Source organism: Tripterygium wilfordii, chromosome 18 (assembly GCF_013401445.1).
Source record: "Tripterygium wilfordii isolate XIE 37 chromosome 18, ASM1340144v1, whole genome shotgun sequence".
In the NCBI taxonomy this organism is placed as follows: Eukaryota; Viridiplantae; Streptophyta; class Magnoliopsida; order Celastrales; family Celastraceae; genus Tripterygium; species Tripterygium wilfordii.
The window spans coordinates 11,008,372-11,029,112 of NC_052249.1; the positions used below are offsets into that span (position 1 = coordinate 11,008,372).

A 20,741-nucleotide genomic window follows, 5' to 3' on the forward strand; every position below is an offset into this window, starting at 1 on the left:
GCTCTTGAGTACATGATCCAACTACAAAGCCTTGAACCAGGTTTTTACAAGATTTAGAGATCATCGAGAGAGAAACTTGATGAAATGTACAAGTTCCAGAAAATGTTCATCAAATATATACAAACTCATCATTTCATTTGTACAAGATGGGTACAAACTGAAAAGCATAAATACAACAACAAATCTAGAAAGCCGAGTATTTTACCAGAACTCTTGTTCAATCTAGAAAGGTAGCATCCATCCAATGGTCCATCCAAGGAATAATCCAGCACCAACAAGACTCAACCCCAGAACAAAAGCAACAGCATACTTTGATAGATCGACTTGAGCGATGCCTGCCTTGTACCGCTTGCCCTTGGCAGACCTACGCTTGCACTTCCGTAATTTCCTTGCTTTGTAAGGCATCCATGGAAAGGCCACAGGGAAGAGAGTGGTCTGTGGGTCTTTTTTCTTGATTTGGTAATAAAGGTCTTCAAGCTGCAGCAATTCAAACCACTGTTTATAAGCAAAAAGTTGCGAAGCTTGTCTGAAGATAAGCCTAATTATGTGCTCTTTCTCAGCACAGGCTTGTTTGGCAACCTCCTCAGCTTCCCTTGCACGTGTCTGAGAATGACATAGTGCTTCTAGCAACTGAGCCTTGCGAAGATCGTTCTCACAGGTTTGTTGCATACCCTTTGAGTCCTTACAGTTTATACCATAACTGTCCCTGAGATTGCAGCTGCATTGAAAATTAGGCCAAAGAAATTTGATTCTATGCATTAATATCAAACAGATTCTTTCTTTTTCTAACAAACAAGCTATTTGGGGATGGAAGACTTGAACCAATTAGCTAATGGTCATGAAATTCGGTTAACTTAACTGGCAGAAACAAATATTCTCACGAATTTGATTTGTATTCTTCTTTTGCTGAGGATCCATATATTCTTAATAGAACTGTAGGAATAATTCCTACGAACTAAGGACAAAAACGAGAAGGAAACATTTATCTTTGCAGATTTCTGCTAAAAAAAGTCATCTATGGTAAGTCAGGGGAACTACCTGAATGATGTGTCAGATTGCCTTTCCTCAACTGAATTCCTTTCTCGTCTATGTGTTTTTCCAGAGCCTGAGTAGGTCTGAGCATGAAAGATCTTAGTGGAGATGTTTTCACAATTACTATCAACAGATGAAGTTCCATTGCAGTCAACAGATACAGTAGCACTGCACTGATATCCTCTTATTTGCATCTTCTGAGGTGGCGGAAGATCACAATTTTCTATATAGTTGAGTGACTTTTGAGCAACTAAGGTGGCTAATTCGTCTTTACCTGTTTTAAGCCACCAGGGTTCGGTCTGCTGTTCCCCAACGCAAGGAGATTCCAGATCATTACAATACTCATCAATTTTTTTCTGTCCAGCGAATCCAAAAGGATCCATCTCCATTGATTCATGGTTTTCGCTGGGGTACCTCAGCCCAAAAATGTCCTGGACATCCTTACTGTGTGAAGTCCTAACCTCTGCCTTTTTAACTTCAGGATCAGCAGAGATCTCATAATGCACATTATGACAGCACTCACCGTTCGTGTTGCAATCAAGCTCTGTACTATTGTGATCATTGGCTGGCTTGGCCTTGTCAACTCCAGAGGATGAATTCAAAATGTCATCTCTTAATCTTTCCATCTCTGACTCCATGGCCTTTAACTGTTCATATGTTAGACCTTTTTGGTACCCATAGCTAGGCTGCATCTGAAGCCACCATTTTGTGTCAAGGGGCAGATTGGTATATGATGAGTTTCTGTTGAGAGACATGGAAGAAAGGGCCGGAAGATCAGGTGCATCTGCCACATTTTTGGGTCCTGGATCAACTTGTTTTGATGATGATGATTGACAACAAGCTAACTTGGGGGCTCTTTTGGCATCTTCTTGGACAAAACATCGATTGGCTGTTCTCTGCCAAATAGCCCTTGCTTCTGCTGCAGCCATCACTCTTCTCTAAAATGCATCTATGTGCAGAAGAAGCTTCTGCTAGGAAATCATAAAATACCAAAAATAAAAAACGGGTCAAATTTAAGAACTAGTCAATTCTTCCTCAAATACAGGTCAGTAAAACATGAATCATAAAACAATCTAATTTCAGACTGATTTACATGCTCTGTCAGCCATAAAATGGGTCAACTTCAACAACCCTTGAAAGGAGAAAAGGAAATAATGGAAAACATGCAATTAGACACACGAAATAAGGGAAATCTCAAAATTGAATAACAAACCCTTTTAGCACATAGAAAGCCCCGTTAGATATTAAAATTATTGACCAGACACACAACAAAAAGAACAATGCCACGGACAAAAAAATCAAAGGCCATGTTGCATCACTAAATCAAAAATAATTAATGATTCAAAAAACTCATGTGAAATGAGTTACAACAAGTCTTGAATATTTTCCAGGTTTTAGATAATAGTAGCATAAATTAATTGTAGATGAATTGAAATTCAGAATCGCTTTAAAAATCTACGTTCAATTATGAAAGTTGTAGTCATCATATGATACTCACATACGAATGCTCACACAAAATCCAATTTCAAAAGCAATACAATCAAAATCCAGAAGCTTGAGGTTTTATGAAACAAAATCTCTGTTAACAATTGAAGCAAACTATTTAGCTTGAGAGAAACCCAGAACTCAAGATGTACCGGCCTTACCCTCACATTAATGCGAAGAAGCTGTTTTACAGAAAGGGTCATGGACAATAACTATAGTAACTGAGATCACAAGATTATTTACAAAACTACAATGCAGTGGTTCATCATCATAGACATGACCATATCAAAACCCAATTATCAGTCCATACCATCAAAACAAAAGCATATATACAAACATCAAACCAAAACAAAGTACCTTCTCATGTAAACACTTCGCACAAAAACAAAACGAAATCACAGAATAAATGAAATTCTATCAACATATTCATAATTAATTCGAAAACTATATTGATCAAACCCCATAACCGACCGAAATATCGCAACACAGATTCAAAAATTCCTAGAAAACTCAAAACAATTGCAATACAGATACCAGTAAACCATAATTAACAAATAAATATATAAAAAAAATTCAAGCAAAAAGAATAATAATCGCAGTAGCAGAGAAGAGACAGAGAACAACAAACCAACAAAGGAGCGGGAGCGAACCGGATAGAGATGGGGCAAGTGGGAGGGTATTTTCGTTGGTATTATTTAAAAGACGTGGTTGAATTGAAGAAGAAAGAGGTACGAAACGGACCGTTTTGATTCAGACATAAAAAAAAAACGACAGAATCAAAAAAGAGCACGAGAATCGGCAGCCATTGTCTCTGCTTTTCAAGCTCGTCGGTTAGTTTTCTCATTCTCATGTTGCTTTCCACGGTTAAAAACAGGGGGCCGATGGAAGCGGCGCCGTGGTAGTCGTAGCCAGGTCCTTCTCGTTCGTGGGGCTCTCGAGTGCGAAAGTCACTGGTTTACAGTTTCTTATTATGGCAATTGCTATCGGAGGGTGGATATGAGTTACACGTCTATCTGCCCACCTAGGGGAAGTTTTAACACAACAAAATTTAGAATCTGAGTAGTGGGCCCCATGATCACTTCCTTCTTAAGTTCTTACTTCTTAGGATGGGATGGGACTAATTTTGCAATAATAATGTATGTTTGAAAATCTTGATGCTTAAACTTAAAGGTGATTAAAAGCATGGTTTAATGGTTGAAGTTAATTTTGGTTGGCGTATGACATAGGGTTTTCTTCTAAAATTGGTTTTAAACTTTTTCTGCTTTTGGTAAGCGATAACAATTCAACCAGTATCGTCTTTCAGACATCTCACTAAGCTTAAACTCATATCGGATTAGGCACGAGTAAATCCTGTCTGACATGTTAGTTTTACCGAGACCTAACGCAAACTACTTGAAAAATAAAAAGAGCTACAGTAGCTTCAAACTCCTGATCTAAGACTAGATTCTGATCTAAGACTAGATTCTTTAGTCCCAAGTCCAAAAAGATAATCAAGTATGAACTAACTGAGTTTGTTGGGTGCTAAATAGAGAGCTATTCCTAGGGTAAAAAGAAGAATCTGTGGGGGAACAGCACCTGGATTAGATGAGACCCCTGGTTTTGACTTTTGAACAACTTTATGGCACTTGCTTGTTGGTCCTTCTTTTTAACCCTGCAGTGGAAAGAGTAGTCAAAATAATCAATAAAAGGCAAATAATAGGCGTGGAAAGGATTATAATGGAATTTGTAGCCATTTGTGCAACAAATGAATTGCTGCTTACATGCATCAGTCCCCACTGAGTTTCTTATTTGAACAGAAATACAAGCTTCCAAGTAGATTACAATATCCAGAATTCGAAATATATAATAATGGACTGAACAGGAATATCTATTAATACAATTTTGAATATATAGATAATATACAGACTTGAATCAATTCACCTCATCTTGTAATTCTACTACAATGGTATATACTCTTTTGACACTGGAATCCAACTGACCACACAACCACTTAAGGGAATACATTATCCTTACTCGTCTAAGGCTTTTCAAACAAAAAAAACCAAGACTCTCGTGCATAAGGCCCTCGTAATGAAGAGGAAACCCAAAAAAAAGGGCAAGATCGATACAATCTTACAAGTTCTTAACCGTATTGCAAAGAGACTTTTTTTTTGTTTCCTCTCTATTTGAACATGCGACCACTGATTACTCAACTTCACCGGCGGACCACAACTTTGGCCCCTCCTCCCTCTTCTAGTGAGCCAAAGGAAAAATGGGGAAGTTTGGTGTCTTTGTGTGCACGTATAGGGGAAAAAAAGAATCAAAGGTTTGTAATATTCAAAACCTTTGAATCACGGAAGAACTTCATGAAGGGACAATGTAGGAAATGGCACCAATGGAAGTCAAAATTCTATGCAGCCAGCCATGGGATCCAAATGTGATTCGGGAACTCACATTAAACTCCTTCATGTCCCATTTAAATTTTCGAGCTGAACTAGTCTTACAGAACCATCTCCACCGCATGTAAGAAAACCATTTGAAACAACTTGTATGTCCGTAACAGCAGCCTGACGAAATTTAAATATGAAACTGCTCAGTCTAAGAACACCAGCAAAATTGGTATCTAATTTTTTATGGAATTTCAGTCGTGGCACTTACACGAACAACTCCACCAAAGCCATGAGAGCTTGGTTTCAAGAAGGTGTGCCTTTCGTGCATCTTTGGCCAATGATAAACTAACCTTGCTGCTTTTGCATCCCAGAGTTTAACATCCCGATCTTCGCTTCCCGTCAAGAACAAGCTGGTATTTGGGATGGTAGCTACTTTGGTGACACTCCCTTCACTCAGATTATTCAAAGAACAAGTGATTACCAAAAGAACAAAATTCTTTAGTTATAAGAACATAGAAAATAGCATAACATACCTAAGTGAGCTTTTGGTATGTACCAAAGCATCCCATTTTGACTTGGTCCACCATTATCAAAATGCCTAGACTTGCCAGTTACTATGTATCGCAAGTCGTGAAGGCCAACATCGCCGCCTTTACCACCAGTCACAATAAGTTGAGAAACAGAACCACTTCCTATGTCGTTATCAAACGCAGAAATGGACCTGGCACCACCTTCATCCAAAACATGTAGATGTCAATGCTACAAAAGAGAAATCATATAAGTTGCACAACCATAAATACAGTAGATAGAAAGCGTAATACTGAAATTTTCCAATGACACTAAAACTCAAATATTCAAAGTTCGATTCACACACCTTAATGTTGACATTAGGACTCCAAATACTCAAACTGAATGTTTAAGAACACTTTCCCCACCAATTATATCAACATTAGCAAAATCCATATTACACAAACACACAAAGGGGCAACTAAATCAATGTAAACACTTTTGACTGTTCATTTTGTGGCTATGTTCATTCAATAAGTCATCCATTTCCCAAATTTGCATATTGTTACCCATTATAGAGAATCCCTTACATCTGGGACCCAATTCAAATTCAAAAGAGTGGCGAAAAACCTTCATGACAAATTATTGAAGCACAAGAGGTCGTAGGTGGAGCCAATGTATCCCATATAGCCACATTGGCACCAGTGGAGCTATATCCAGTGGCAGCAATAACCGATCCACTGGAAGTAACATGAGTAACATCCCTGCATGTGAAGAATAGTTAGTTTATGAACACACAAAAAAACCAAAAAAATAAATAATTACCGAAATCAACATGCACACAAACAACTATTGGATATTAACTGCAAGAAAATTTTCACAAGTACAGTACGGAAATGAACATTAAACTCCATAAAATTCCCTTAAATCTAAATGCTATCCTTCCGTGGGTAACCAACTTTAAGGCCATGATTGAAATTTACCCAAGTAAAAAAACCAAAATATAATATGTACGAGGAATATCACATCAACCACAAAAAGAGACATACAATGCATGGCTGTTAAAGCAGAGAGATGACGCTGTTGGGCGGATGTTGCTCCTTCCTCCCACTTCCAGATGCCATGTGGATACTGTTCCATCTATCGCAGCAGTAGCAAATCTGTGTCCACAGAGATCAAACTGCAAAGCTGATATTGATGCTAGAGCATATGGTGGAGGAACATTTGCAGCTGGCAGCACACCATAAGTTGCTGTAGCTTTGTCCTTACCAAACTGAACAAATTGTGTCTCATATCAAACATATGTCAGATAATTACATTGACAAATGACAAACTGAATTCTGAATGTGATTCACAGAGAAATGGCACATTTATTGTTCTGGATACAGTAATAATTACATAGCTTTATTTTCCAGCATTCACTACAATGCTTTAAAGAAGTGCACAATTTCATGAGAAGGGGATGCCCCATGTAAACATTACCTTCCATCGCATCATTCCAGTGCTCTCTCATAGTTCATTAATTTGTTTACATGTTAATAAATATCCTCCTTTTTGTTGGTCACTCTGTTTAAAGAAATTATTGTAGGAAGTCTTCAGCAGCAAGCTACATTCATTAAGAAGTATTTTTTTTTTTTTTTTAAAAAATCAGTAAGGAAAAACTGGGAAAAACCTGTTTCTATGGTGTTAGTGGAGTGTGGCTGCCAGATAAAAATGGTAAATGTTGTATGCATGATTGTTGTAAAAAGACGATAATTTTGTAAACAATAATTTTATACCTCCCATAAATAAACGTGTGTATTGATAGACCCAACCAAGAAGAAAGGCCTTAAGGGATGACTGGAGAAAGCTCTTGTACTAATGTTTTCCACAGTCGCTGGACGATCAAGGAACTCCTTGAAATCTTCTTGAATCTGCCAGCCTAAGCCAGAGGCAGAGACACCAACATAACCTGGAATTTCAACTGCTCCACTGCTGGTCAAGTTTCTTCCCACACTGGCTAAAGTACCCCCGCCAGTTGTTGCCCCTCCCAAACCAAGATGTGCCCCTTTCTTGTTGCCAAGATCAATACCAGGAGAAGCGAATGTGGGAACTGGGGTTGATTCAGTACCAGGCCACCCATTAAGTGGCCAATCAGTATCTGACCAGATATAGTCTGATTGATCTCTGAAAGGCATCCCATCATCCCAATTAAAAAAAATTATGCCCTGAAGAAAAAAAAAGATTGTAATGCATAAGTACATCAATGATACATGAAATACTAGTCCTGAATATTTAAAACATTTTATATAGTCAATATAACTAAAATAACTGGTTCAGATAAATTGAAAAAAGAGCATTGAAATGAAAGAATAAAAGAGGGACGACATTTTGCTGGAGGCATCCACAGAAGTAGGAAAAGTTGATAACATTACCATGCATAAAAGGGAAACCCATCAGACCACACCTTTCCTAGACATACAAGCATACAAATCTTGGAACACTTACCAAATAATAGTTGTTAACTATTTATTCTTTTATTTTTCAATTCGAAGAGAGCTTGAACGACTATTGAAAATTTACCTCCACTAACTATTATCTTCAATAAGTGATGTCATAGTTGTCAAAAGTGCCAAAGCGCACGCTTTAAGCGAGAAGCGAGGCGGAGCGCACGAGTCGCACCTCGCTTCATTGCGCTTGGGCAGGTGCACGGAAACATGCTGAGGAGTGCACTTTTCACAAAGCGCACACCTTGCATGTTTCAGGTGATTAACATGTATTGGACCTCCATTTTTGTTGTTCTTGGGATTTTCTGCACTTTGAGAAGCCCAACGTGAGAAAGAAAGAAAAAAAATATCCAAGGAGAAAAATGCTACGACAACTCTCGAATACTCTACTCGATCTATTGCTTGCCCTAGACACAGGAGGTCCGAGGAAACCACCAGATACTGAAGGAGGAAGACCACCCAACGTCGGCTAACCGTTAGCACGGAATCCAACAGGTAGGCAAATCCATTTTCCACTACACGTGAGCAATGAAGAACATAATAATAAGCATTCAAATAACTACCCGAAAGACTTCATTAATGACGAAACACGGAATTTTAACACTTCAAAACAGAAGTTAGAATTCAATGTACAGGGACAAACCTTTCTGTTGCTAGCAACCGCAGCTTGTCGTTGATCAATAGAATTGACACATATTGCCTGATCAAAGTTGAATAAGTCAGAGCAGGATGTAATGGACAACAAAAAATTATGTCAGTGTTTGGAAACTTTAATTTTAAACAGGTCCTATTTCAATGACTCAGCCTTTGTTCCGAGATAATAAATATATGTCGTGAATAAAAAATGCAAGTGAAACAGATGAAGAAGAATAGTTACCTCCAAAAGCTCCCCATTTCTTTTGCATATTTCTTTTGGGTTTTGGAAATAACACAAACCATTGGAGGGGGTTGTATCTTTCTGCCAGAAATTTAGGAAACTAAGGGCATTTCGAAATAGACCCTTGACAGATGATTCAACTTCACCGCTAGCAGGACTGCTGCTATGATTAAGTTGGTGATCATAAATTTTCTCCACTCCATGCTGTTCCGTGATGCTTTTATATATGTCAATCCAACTTCTAATGGACTTATGGCTGAAAAAATGGGATGTATTAATTTTTTCTTGCTCAAAACCTTTAGATATCAAGTTAGGATCGGCACATTTATCCCATAAGATGTCAAAAACCTGTAAGTCATCATTGTTGATCCTTACGTCCACAGTTGGAGTACCCTGATTTATAGGCTGATGGCATAGCTTCGTGTTGGAACCCCCTAACCATTGCAGAATCGATATGTTCAATCCATTCTCAACTTTCTGATGCAGGATTAACGCAAGCCGTTTCACATGATAATAAGAAATAAGTTCAAGAGAGGTCTTCAGTAACTTAGCCAATATTAAACAGCAGAACTTGGTCTCTTCTTCTATGCTCGCACAATCAGATTCAAAACTCGAAGGACCAGAAGCCCAGGGAGAACATTTTCCATGGGTTGCGCTAGCAAAGAAACCGTCTTCAAATTTAATTGACATCAATTGCAGCTGGTGATTCAGAAAATTATACATATGTTGCCATAGACATACCCCTATGACATGCCATTTTTCATCTTCTGAAATTGAATGTACCACATCTCCACATTTCTTATCTGGAATGGATTCAAGAACCGGGAGGCCCTTTCTTACATCATCAATTGATAAATCCCGACCTAACTCTGGAATTTGAAGCAAGAGCTGTCTCAGATTCACCATATCAACTTCATAAGGAGTATGGCCATTGGTAAACGTGATCAAGATAGGTTCTACAACTAGAAAGAGACTTTTTGGATTCCTATGAAGCCAAGCAGATGCAAACTCCAAATAATATTCAAATAAATCAAGAATAACGAGGGGTTTCGTTATGACATCTTCAGTCATGTAGCCAGAGAAAATCATCAAAGCAGCTCTTAAACTCTGTAGGGACAGTCTGACACCTCGTACACACAGTCCTGAGGAATCTATGCACGGATTCCTTACTCCACATGGCACATCATTCTCAGTATAACAAGGTTTTAACTGAAGGGAACTTACACCACAAGCAACTATAAAACGTGAAAATAACAAGGAGATATCTTCAGTTGCCTTCAAAAGTGGCTTCCGCAGAAGAGGGTATAAGAAACTAACTCGATGACTCTTTGCTTGTGAGGGGTCTTCAGAAATATATTCAACCAACAAATCGTAACCAATAACAGATAATCCTTTATGGCACAACCACACTAAAATCTGCAAAACATAGCAATATGAATCAGTCCTCCAGGATGATCTCGATGAAGTCAGAAAAGCATTAGCCTTAAAAGTTAATTAGAAGTGAAATCTATAGTCTGTAAAGCACAGACCATTCTGAGCAAACTTGAAGAAGCCAAAGAAAACTTCCGCTCAATCTCTGCAACGGCTGTGAATAGCTTGTGTCGAAAATTTTCAGTTACAAGTTGATAAATATCATAGTCAAGGGAGTATGATTTAGCTCCGGCAGGTCCTACATCAGGGTCAGGAAAAGAAGGATGCTCTCTCATCAGCTCTGAGAGATACTGAACAGCCAAATCTAACTTAGCATGGGATTCCAGATGCAAAGCCACATCACAAGATAGCCAGTTAAAGGAATTACTGGCAGAAATATTTGGAGTTTCAGGTAGAGTTTGATGAGCTTCAGCATCAGATACACTCCCTTGATCTGTATTCCCAAGAGTGCTCGAAGAAGTTGAAAGGCTTTCCAAAGCTTCAAGCTTAGAATAAGCAATAAGAAATACAATTATATTTCAAGTTAGAAGTACTAATAACCTCAGTCGAATATCAAAAGTTAAAATGAATGAAGCAACACATGTAGCCACATACCACCCAGACCATGTTTCTTTCTTATTTTTAATGGAAAGAGATATAAATGAAATTACTAATGAAGGCCATGAATGGGGTACGCCACCTAATTACAACTGAAAAAATGTCTACTACATTAAGTAGTATCATCTCATTTACAATAAACTTTCAATGAACCAAAGCAAAGGGGTTGTAACACTTATTCTTTACAACTGTTAAGCTAGTTTCCATCCCTTCAAATACTCCGTTATTTGTTTCTTTCCGACTGACCCAGCAAGCAAAATAGAGTTATTGAGTCCAATAGTTTTCCTTGTTTATTTTCTACTGCGATGAAATTTCCAAGCCTTTAACTCATCATCAATGGTCCAGCTACCACCCATGTGATGCCCATAAATTTGCAGACACTTTGCAAAATTTTCCTTGACCAAACATCATCTAAATATCAGAGATGTAGGGGGGGGAAGAAAAGCCACTTTAGTGGGTACTTTGGCTTCCAAGACCTGTCAAGAAGGAAGAGGTGTGTGGATGCAAAACTTTCCTTGACCAAACACCATCTAAAGTAGGGGTTAATGAATACCTGATTTATACATTGGATAACGAGTCAATACTATACAAGGACTTGGAATAACCTCGTGAAATGCCTTTTGAATACAAAATGTGAGGTCAGTTTACCAAACTTTGGTCAGATATTTACAAAAAACAAAAAAAAAAAATTCCATGATTGAATCGTGCAAAGGTAAGAACAGCTGCCCTTTTTCCAAGACACGAATGTGACATCAACAGTATAACAGCGTGACAAAACTAAAATCTAAATGTATGAGAGCAAACACACAAAAACGGGGTTGGTACGTATGACCAAATTTTAAGCATGTCAACATTTTGTCAACAGATACATAAGCATTAATGCAACAATGATAAAGATGCAATAAACTTAAACTAGAACAGGCAAATATATACTCCTCCAAAAACAGTCAACATAACTAGAAAAGGTAACATAAACTTACAGGAAGACCACATCGATTCAAGGCAGAAGCTATCATCAAGTTTGCCCAACGACCAAAAATTACAGCATTTCTCTCCCCAATTGCATTCCTCATGCAATTTTTGGTCACTAGTGTAAGGCAATACAGACCAATACTGGGATCCATAAAAGCAACATGATTGGCTGAAATTGCACTCAAGTCGATTATGCTCTCTTGAAGACCAAGCATGCTTAGAAAAGACTTAAAGTAATTCCCTAATACCCACTGCAAAACAAGAGAGCTAATTATGAGTAAAGATTTTAAAGAAATGGGTAGTTATGTAACATGCCACTACACTCAATAATGTCTTTTCAAAACACATCAAGCGCATACGTTGCATATTATATGATAACACATACATACATACATAAATATGCGAATACGTATATACATATACATACATATATATATATATATATGTGTGTGTGTGTGTGTATATATATATATGTATATGTATAGACAGAGAGAGAATGAGAGAGAGATCCATATTTGAGGCACCTCTAGCAGGCTGACAAGCCAATTATCGCCTCTCTCAATTGCAGATGGAATCATGAACTTTGTTAAGAAGTGATGCTCGGATGGTCCACCAGGGCCCTCAATAAGTCTACAAATTACCACTGCAAGCTGTTCATCCTTAAGATTCTTGGCACAAACACTAATTGCGGAAGAAGTATCACCAGCAAGCAGAAAGAAAGCAATAGCCAGCTGAAACTGATGTCTTCCCATTAAAACATAAGCATTTTTTAAAGCAGCTGCCTTATTTTTATCATCCTGCAACAATAATTATGCAACTTAAGATTGAAATCAAAACCCCCCAAAGAAAGGAGGACACGACAAAACAAAGATTGGTTTGCATAGAGGGGCCCGCACAAGTGTGCCTAGGTATATACACAAAGAGGCCCATATTAGAAGTACAGGTGGAAGACAAATTGACATGAAAAATGGTGCAAAAAGAAGTGGCTGGGAAGCTTCTCTCAAAATGAATCTTCCCTTCATAACTATATAATGACAAGTGTATAACTTTCCATAATACCTGAAAATTGCGAGTAAGAAACCCCACCAAGGGTTTATCTTTCTCATCCCTGCTGATTTTAAAAAGACCAGTCAAAACTTGAAGTCTGTTTAACGCAATATAAAGAAGTGCACATTCCTTGGGGTCTTTTCTTTTCAGATACTGCAGCCTTGCTAGCTTCTCCATCTACAACACAGAAACCTCCATCAGCACTGATTAGCTAAAAGAAAGTATCTCTCTTCCTCTCATGAAGCCACAATCTTTCTTTTTTTTAATGTCAAAACAATAAATAATCAGCAGCATAGCTCTCAGACGTAAAATATATACCTTTAATAAAAAAAAATAGATGTAAAATACATGCCAAAATTTACAGGCAGTAGCCACAATGATAAGGAAAAGAAAACGCCCTTCAGCATAAAAGGTAAACAAATCCCACTCACATCCAGCATCGTGAATAAATTCAATAAAATACCCAATCATACAAAACAGCTTAACGTGACTATAAATCTGTCACTAAATCATGAACTCAGTGAATGCATCAGACCAAGGCACCACTAGTAAGGTGTTCCTGAAAGGGTTTAATTAGCTTCCGCAATTTAAACCCCCATTTATTGTTACCCTAAGAGTGAGAATTTGTGTGTGTTTGTTGTTGCACCAAGTATGGGATTTTGTGAGAGTAGCCCTAGTGTTGGGCCTCATTTGTTGGCCGTCGGATCGTCCAACCCCACGTGAGGGGGAGTATTAGAATATGTAAAAATGATGCGAAATGCCCCAACCCAACAAGTTAACTTATTGGGTTGAATGGAAAAATAAGTAATCTTAACACTATTAAAGCACAAAGATGAGCGTTGACTGCGGATATCAATGCAGGATTGAAATCTGTCAGGTACACCAAAGCTTGGAATTCATTCGAAACAAGCATCAAAAACAGGTCTTTAAACAATTTGATACATCATTGGTAGGCCCACATACTACGTTGACTATATGCTATCAAAATTTAGCATGCTGAAAAACATATAAAGCATGCTAGATTGTAACTAGAGCCTAATAGGCTAATAGCCTATCAACCCGGCAAAATATGTTCTTATATGGGGATCTTACTCAATTCAGACAGAAAAAGCAAACATTTATATCTTCAAGGCATACTTTATAACAGGAACACGTCCCTAAAAAAGGGATCCCTCAGTTCTTGTAAAACTAATGATCAAGCCATTCAGATAGTGAATGGCATTAATAATACCTAATTACAATCATTCTACCCTAATGACAATCATTCTAAATTGGCTAGAGATTGCAAAGAAAATTACAGTCCAGGAAAGATGAAGTTTTTGTCACAGGTAATGGGTGAATCAAGCTGCTCACCCAATTGATTGCATAAAAGAAGATAGTACTAATGGCTAGAAAAATTACCCTTGTGCGCAATTGTGTTACGTTGGTAAACCAATATCCAACTCCCAGTGCCCGCATTTGTTGCCAGGATGGCTCACTTGGAAGAAATGCATCAAACAATGTTTCCTGGCAGTCAGAGTGAAAGGCCCACCCAATCAGTGCAGAGTCAACTACCAACTCCTCGGTAGACACCACTTTTTCAAAACTTCTGAAAGAATACAGTTGCTGAAATCTTAATGCGACCCAAAACCTTCAGATGGACGAAAGAAAAATTGGTATCAGAAACATATTACAAGCTTAGTAATAACATATAAAAGTAAACAAAACGCAAGTATAGCGATTTACATCATAATATAATTTAGAAGATAATTGGCAGATAACCATTCATTGCAGGGTAAGACAAAATATAATTTCAAAACGTATAATTAAGTATATAAATGACAAAACAACATCAACTGTAATAGCATAAGCACAAGCTTCCTTCCTGTAATAAAGAAATATCTTTATCCACATCTTTTATCTTAAATTTCCCAAGCCCCAAGGACTCAATGGACCGCAATCCTATTTTTACTTTTAATGGCTACAAATTGATGTGTGCACGGTAAGAAATCAAAATCCCATCCTCACCAGATATCAGACACTGCAGCTATACTGGTACAGGCCCAAAATGAAAGCCATTCATGGCCACTAGGATTAGAAGAAATAAGGGGGGGAAAACATGCTATAATTAGTACCAAATTGACATTAATAACACTGGTAAGTTCACTTTTGAGGGCTGACAAACTTCATCAATATACCAACCCAGGTGTTCAGGTTGCATCCCTTGTGACGCTTTTAAATTGTTTCACTTATCAGCCAAAGAAAAGAGAGAGCAGACACAGACAACACAAGAGAAGGAAAAGACATGGAAACTGAAGACTAAAAATCTAAAACAGACATAAAGAGCTACAAAGAAACCGGACATTTTAACAGATATAGAAGATCAGCAAATTGATTATTCATCTTCAAAACTTCAGTCAGAAGCATCTGAAGAACCCCTAATTCCCTATAGTGGAGTTTATCACCTGTTCATATCAACATTAAGGCATACAGTTGACAATAAGTTTTGTACAGTGAATTGTAATACTTGAGCAATAATAGCATCTAGGGTAGATGATATTGCTCCTATAGACCTAAGGTCGAAGGATGAAAAAACTGATCATGACCAACCAGTTATGAAAGATTCCCTTAAAGTCACATGAACAGAGTGAACAAGCACTGCCACCATGAACCATCCAAACCAGTACAACACGATTCTTTCAAAGGTAATGCTATATCTAAAAATTAGTTTTGTTTTCCTTATACTGGAAGTTTCAAGGTGACTGACCACTTCATGATACATAGCCAGCAGCATATACGTTGCTTCTTCACAATTTTCATGCTAGACAGAACCAAAGCAGAAGACCAACCCAAACAACTGCAAGGCTTACAGGCTATGCCAGGGCCCAAAACCAACTGTTAAATCTATCAGAAACGTAAATCTCAGAGAGAATGTAGATGATCACATAAATAATGTAACCAACCAAACCAGGAAGTACCTGCGCCCAGCCTCATCGAGATTCTCATAGGCAGAGGCAGAGTGTGGATTACTTATTTCACCAAGAAGATCTATTATTGCAAGAAGCTGCATCTTCTCTTCATTTTTCAAAGCTACTGCCTTGTATAACTTCTCAATAGGTTCAACAAAACCACTGAGTTCAGATTTCGTTGGATGTGAACTAAGCATCCCCCTGGATCCATAAAACTCGGAACTGGAAGCAAACTGGGTGAAGCCTCGATCAAATTCCAAAGAAGATGTGGTTGAATTAGAACCTCTGCTCCACCGAAATCTCTCATCGTCAGTTGAAGTTTTCGAGAAAATCCCTTCGTAATAACTTGATAGAAGGATATGTGGAACAATACAACTAGACTCTGCAGAGTCACAATTACTCTCAGAAGAACAATTTGACACAAGATATTCAACAAGATGCCTCACAGATACGTACGCACGTTTCCAGTTCCCTAGACACACAGAGCATACATGCTTAAGTAACAGAAAATCAACAGTTTCAGTAAAAATTGAACAAACACTACAGTCTGTAGAATGCTTTCTTTAATGAAATAATGAAACAGGAACTACTTTTGCAACTGAATAGAAGGCTGTGAATTCTCAGATTCAGCCATTTGCATTCAAAAACGGGCTTACATTTACACCCTCGGCAGGATTTTTCAACATTTATGTTGAGGAATTAGATTTTATGTAAAGGGACCATCCCCAAGCCACTTAAAAAAGAGAACATTAGTGGCAGATAGCATCCTATTATTCATAAAAGCTTCGAAAGGTATAAAAATGTTAAGGGGTTAGCTGTTGCTTGATTAAATTACTGATTCTGGAACTTGAAAAGAATGGACCCCTCTTAAAATAAGTGTACTAGCTCATGATACCTGAAAATATATTCATAAAAAGTGCACCAGGATGATATATAGGCAGTGAGCCCCTTAGCTTCTGTTCTACCTCTAGCATGCTCCATAAACCAAGCATGGTTCTCGCACCAAGTTTAAGTTCATGTTGTGCTATCAACAGACTGCACGACAAGTGATCGGTATTGCTTTCAAGAGGCCTGGACTTGCAGTCTGCATAGCTGTCTTCGACTGACAATTTTCCAAAAGCGTCAATCTTGCAGTGAGTGAATACAGCAGAAAGATTTTCCATACCAGTTCCATCGTAATAATCTAAGGGTTTGTCCGCGATTGATTTTGCATAGCATGTTGCATGATTTTTATTGTCTATAAGAAACATCCATTCACTAAATATACTAAAGAAATTTTCATGAACCACAATAGCTGTGGCTCTGGGACCCCAAAGGAAATCACAAATAGTAAATTCAGTATGGGCTACTGCAACACACAACCAAGTATCACTTTTCAAAGAGTTTCCAGGGTTCAACAAAATCTGACAACCAGAACGCCTTTGAGCATATACTAGCAACTTTTTCTGTGAGCTAACGCCAAGAAATAATTGACCATTTCCTAAAGACAACCAATTTAAAGCAACAACACCTTTGCTGACTGGTAATGTATCTTCTAACCTAAAACTTCCAGCCAACGTAAGGTGCACAGAGTCCCATATCCGAAGGCTGCTAACACGATCTGGACTACCCTCTGTGCAGATGGTTGCAATCTTTCGACCACAATCAGTCAAGCATATAGCACTAACAGGACCTTGGTGGGCAACAAACTTTCCCACAAGCTCCCACGGCACGTGAAGAGTTGAAGACCCAGTTGAATTGCTTCTCCACAGTTTTAAACTACCATCAAAGCAACCTGTAGCCATAACATAGGCCGGTTCATTGCTGATCAGATCTTTCATAAAATCTGTGTTTGTTTTTATACATGTCAAATTGCCAGGACTGAGTACTGCAAAACTTGTAATATGGTCTTGAATGTGAGGTTCTGGCAATTGTGAAGAGCAACAAAGAATACCAAGACAATATCTTTTACCGCCAAAAGTACTTTCAAATTCAGATATGCGGCATTCACCAGAAATGTTTTTGCTGAAATTACTACATTCACTGCAATTAGTCACTGTATCATAAGAATGCAACATGAGTTCCCATGACAGAGCATTAAACCCCTTCTCCCATACACTTAATAGCATAAATTTGTTAAATCTGAATGTTTTATTGCAAGTAGATGGCAGAGGTATTGTGAAGATATTGGTGGGACCATCCTCATAAGGACCATGACCAGTAAAAGGTATCGTGCAGATATAATGACATAATACATCTTCTTCACTTCGAGAGATTTTAACCACAAAACAATCAATTCCTCCGATGTGTCCCATAAGAAGAACCCGATCTTCACCCGATATTGATGGTGCCCACCTTAAGCTTGTATATGGTAAACATGAATCCTGAGTTGAAAGGTTTCCACAAAGTTTCCATCTTGGAACCAATGTTATTTGGCCCATAGTACAGTTTGGAATGGTAGATAGTGACCAAAACAGAACCAACCCACTGGAATCCAAAGAAACAGCCAGTTCAACCTCGCAGATATTAGGATGCAAAGAGACTTGCAGAATTTTTCCAGTATGACCTCCTATATTTAAAAGTCCTCCTTGAGAACATAATGAGAAGTTGCTAGTCCCAGAATCAGAAACAGATGTGTCCCTGGTGTCATTCGACGGTTGAGTATATAATTGAGACCAGTATAAGGAATTACAAGGCAATAAATGAATCAACGAGCACATATTAGGCGGGCCAGACAAGTAATTCCTTGAGATAACAACTTTACTGAGGAGCAGTTTGCGTTTGAAATCAGAAAACTCAGTTCTATGAATATGTCCCATGTTAAGGTCCTGTAGATCGAGCCTCTTCCATAATGTTACTTGGGGAAATCTCACAGGGGAGAGGTCATCAAGATAGTGGATGGCCCAAAAGGTAACCAACATTTTGGGACCAAACCCAATTAACCATTCACATCTGTCCATTTTATCATGCTCATAGCCACTTGCAGGGAAGACCTTATTAGCTCCATCAGTATTTTTAAATATACCCCCAATTTCCGTTGCCCAATTCAAAAATACATCTGTGCCCAGAGTGCAATTCAAAGCGTGGTTTATCTCAATTGTAGCAGCAACACAGAAAGATCGCTGCACAATTTCGTGATCAGCATAGTCCCTGCTGGGTTCTCTAGCCTTTCCACTATCCATCTCAGTCCATAGCCTTACACTTCCATCTAAACAACATGTTAACAGCACATGCCTCGCAAAATTTTTCACATCCTTCTCTGAGTGAATTCTCATAGATGGCCTCCATTGAATCATAGACACTGGCTGAGGATGATGTAACTCAGCTGTTGCATATTCAGGTTTTCCATCACTGTAACATACTAAAACGCTTTCGTTTGAGTTAGAACCACAATGTCCTTCATGTGAAATACTTGGACAACCTGCAGTTGCACAAGGTCCCTCAATAGACCAGGTTGCAGAAACTAGATTTTGAGGCTGATCTCTCTTGAACTTCCATGCTATTTCCCATGATTTGTTCCTCCTCTTCCACAAAACCACCTCAATTCCACCAGCAATTACGCCATCCCCAGAGCCCGTCCACTTGATTGCCTGGACACTTGTTGATTGTACAAGTACTGCATTCTGGCTCCAACAAAAAGAACCTGAATATGAGTAAAGAACAAAAAATTTAAGATGCAAAAGAATGAAAGAAATTCAAAACAAAGATAAGGCTCGCATGAAGAGCTCATCCTTTAAGATGATCAACAAGGTTCAAACTCTCATCATATACTGGAGATCATTCTGCATTACTGGCTAAATTGGTCAACTCTAAGTTTATCTTTCCACATCCTCCAAGAGCAATATGGTAAGCAAACTTGTATCCTTCCCCAAACCACCACCACCCACCAATAAAACTATGTGTGTGATTAAGTTCAAGAGTCATTAAATGACACAAAAGCACGCCACAAAGAAAGACAGAAAAAGAATAATGCGAAAAATTGCAGGCAATCCCCAACATCGTAAAAATACAAAAGGCACACAACAGGCCACCTTACTATTACGGAAACAAATGTATTAGCCTGCAAACTTCTAGCAGTGCATGATATAACATGCCATAGAGTGGATCAGTGGATAACATCTATGAACAAATTAATTCACGAAGTGTCAATCCTATTTTACCAAAATAAATTTATAATCTACCAGATACCTGATTAATCACCTCAATCATGCCTCATACAGTGAAATAGGACCTCATTCATTCACAGCAATTAAAATTATATTAAGTAATGCTCTCAAATATGTCTAGTTGTTATGCTGTCAGAAAACGCAAATACTGAGCTCCAAAGTTAATTTCCTTCAACTTCCTCGGCAACAAACAGTACCTTTACCGCCAGAGCTAGCCGAATCATGGGAGAAAATGAATATACAATTCCGCGATGCAGCAGCGAGTTCTCCAGTAGACGGAGTGGCAGGGGACCACGACACACCAGTTACAAGCGAGGAATTCTCGCTGGAAAGCTCGAGCACCTGACGAAGAATAGGGCCAACTAGGGTTTCGTTGGAGGAGGAAGGTGAGGGGAAGTGGGAGATCACCAGAAGAGAAGATGCTCCGTACGCAACCCATGAGTAACCTGCAAAGTCCGGTAGCCAGTCGATGGCGTCGGGATAAGATAGGTTAGGAGCCGGCGGGACGACCTCCGATCCGAGCAGAGAGAGAGGGAGGTGATCGAGAGGATCGATTGGGTTTCCGGAGCTGCTACTTGTCCCTGCCATACCTGTATTTCCTCTTCGAATAGGATTTATAACGGAAAAATGGTCGAGGGTGTATATTGTGTATTCACTTATGCAAATAAAAATTAATAAATCAATTACTGAAAATTGTTTATTAATTATCAGCGCTAAAGATATTGAATTTCAAACAATCAAGCCATAGAAGGTTCCTATTTTAATTCATGAATTTGATTAAGTACTCTTCGTAGTGTAATTTTTTTTTTCAAGGGTTGAAACCCCATCATTGTATTCCGAGAGAA

The 20,741-nt window shown here is 38.4% G+C and overlaps 2 protein-coding genes across 7 annotated transcripts; both read right to left on the bottom strand.

Annotated features, from left to right (window-relative positions):
- Positions 1-58: 58 nt before the first annotated feature.
- Positions 59-4,108, bottom strand: LOC119984143. Of its 4 annotated transcripts, none has more exons than XM_038827959.1 (3): positions 3,146-3,620; positions 1,039-2,000; positions 59-706 (listed from the first exon to the last, which is right to left on the bottom strand). In XM_038827959.1, the coding sequence occupies exons 2-3, from the start codon at positions 1,959-1,961 to the stop codon at positions 223-225; spliced, it is 1,407 nt and encodes a 468-aa protein (XP_038683887.1). In that variant the 5' UTR covers positions 1,962-2,000; positions 3,146-3,620; the 3' UTR covers positions 59-222. The 4 variants fall into 4 exon arrangements, with proteins under 4 accessions (XP_038683887.1, XP_038683886.1, XP_038683885.1 ...); XM_038827958.1 differs by lacking the exon at positions 3,146-3,620 and adding an exon at positions 4,093-4,108 and having other exon boundaries at positions 64-718; XM_038827957.1 differs by having other exon boundaries at positions 64-718; positions 3,168-3,618.
- A 162-nt stretch (positions 4,109-4,270) lies between these two features.
- Positions 4,271-20,520, bottom strand: LOC119984139. 3 transcript variants are annotated; one of them, XM_038827951.1, is made up of 16 exons: positions 20,094-20,520; positions 16,647-19,373; positions 15,761-16,223; positions 14,205-14,433; positions 12,816-12,980; positions 12,281-12,553; positions 11,765-12,007; positions 10,286-10,672; positions 8,757-10,172; positions 8,523-8,579; positions 7,172-7,600; positions 6,443-6,666; positions 6,024-6,157; positions 5,420-5,617; positions 5,155-5,333; positions 4,271-5,063 (listed from the first exon to the last, which is right to left on the bottom strand). In XM_038827951.1, exons 1-16 carry the CDS (start codon positions 20,482-20,484, stop codon positions 4,962-4,964), a joined length of 7,617 nt encoding a protein of 2,538 aa, XP_038683879.1. In that variant the 5' UTR covers positions 20,485-20,520; the 3' UTR covers positions 4,271-4,961. The 3 variants fall into 3 exon arrangements, with proteins under 3 accessions (XP_038683879.1, XP_038683880.1, XP_038683881.1); XM_038827952.1 differs by having other exon boundaries at positions 16,647-19,353; positions 20,094-20,256; XM_038827953.1 differs by lacking the exons at positions 4,271-5,063; positions 5,155-5,333; positions 6,024-6,157 and having other exon boundaries at positions 5,451-5,617.
- Between the last annotated feature and the right edge of the window lie 221 nt (positions 20,521-20,741).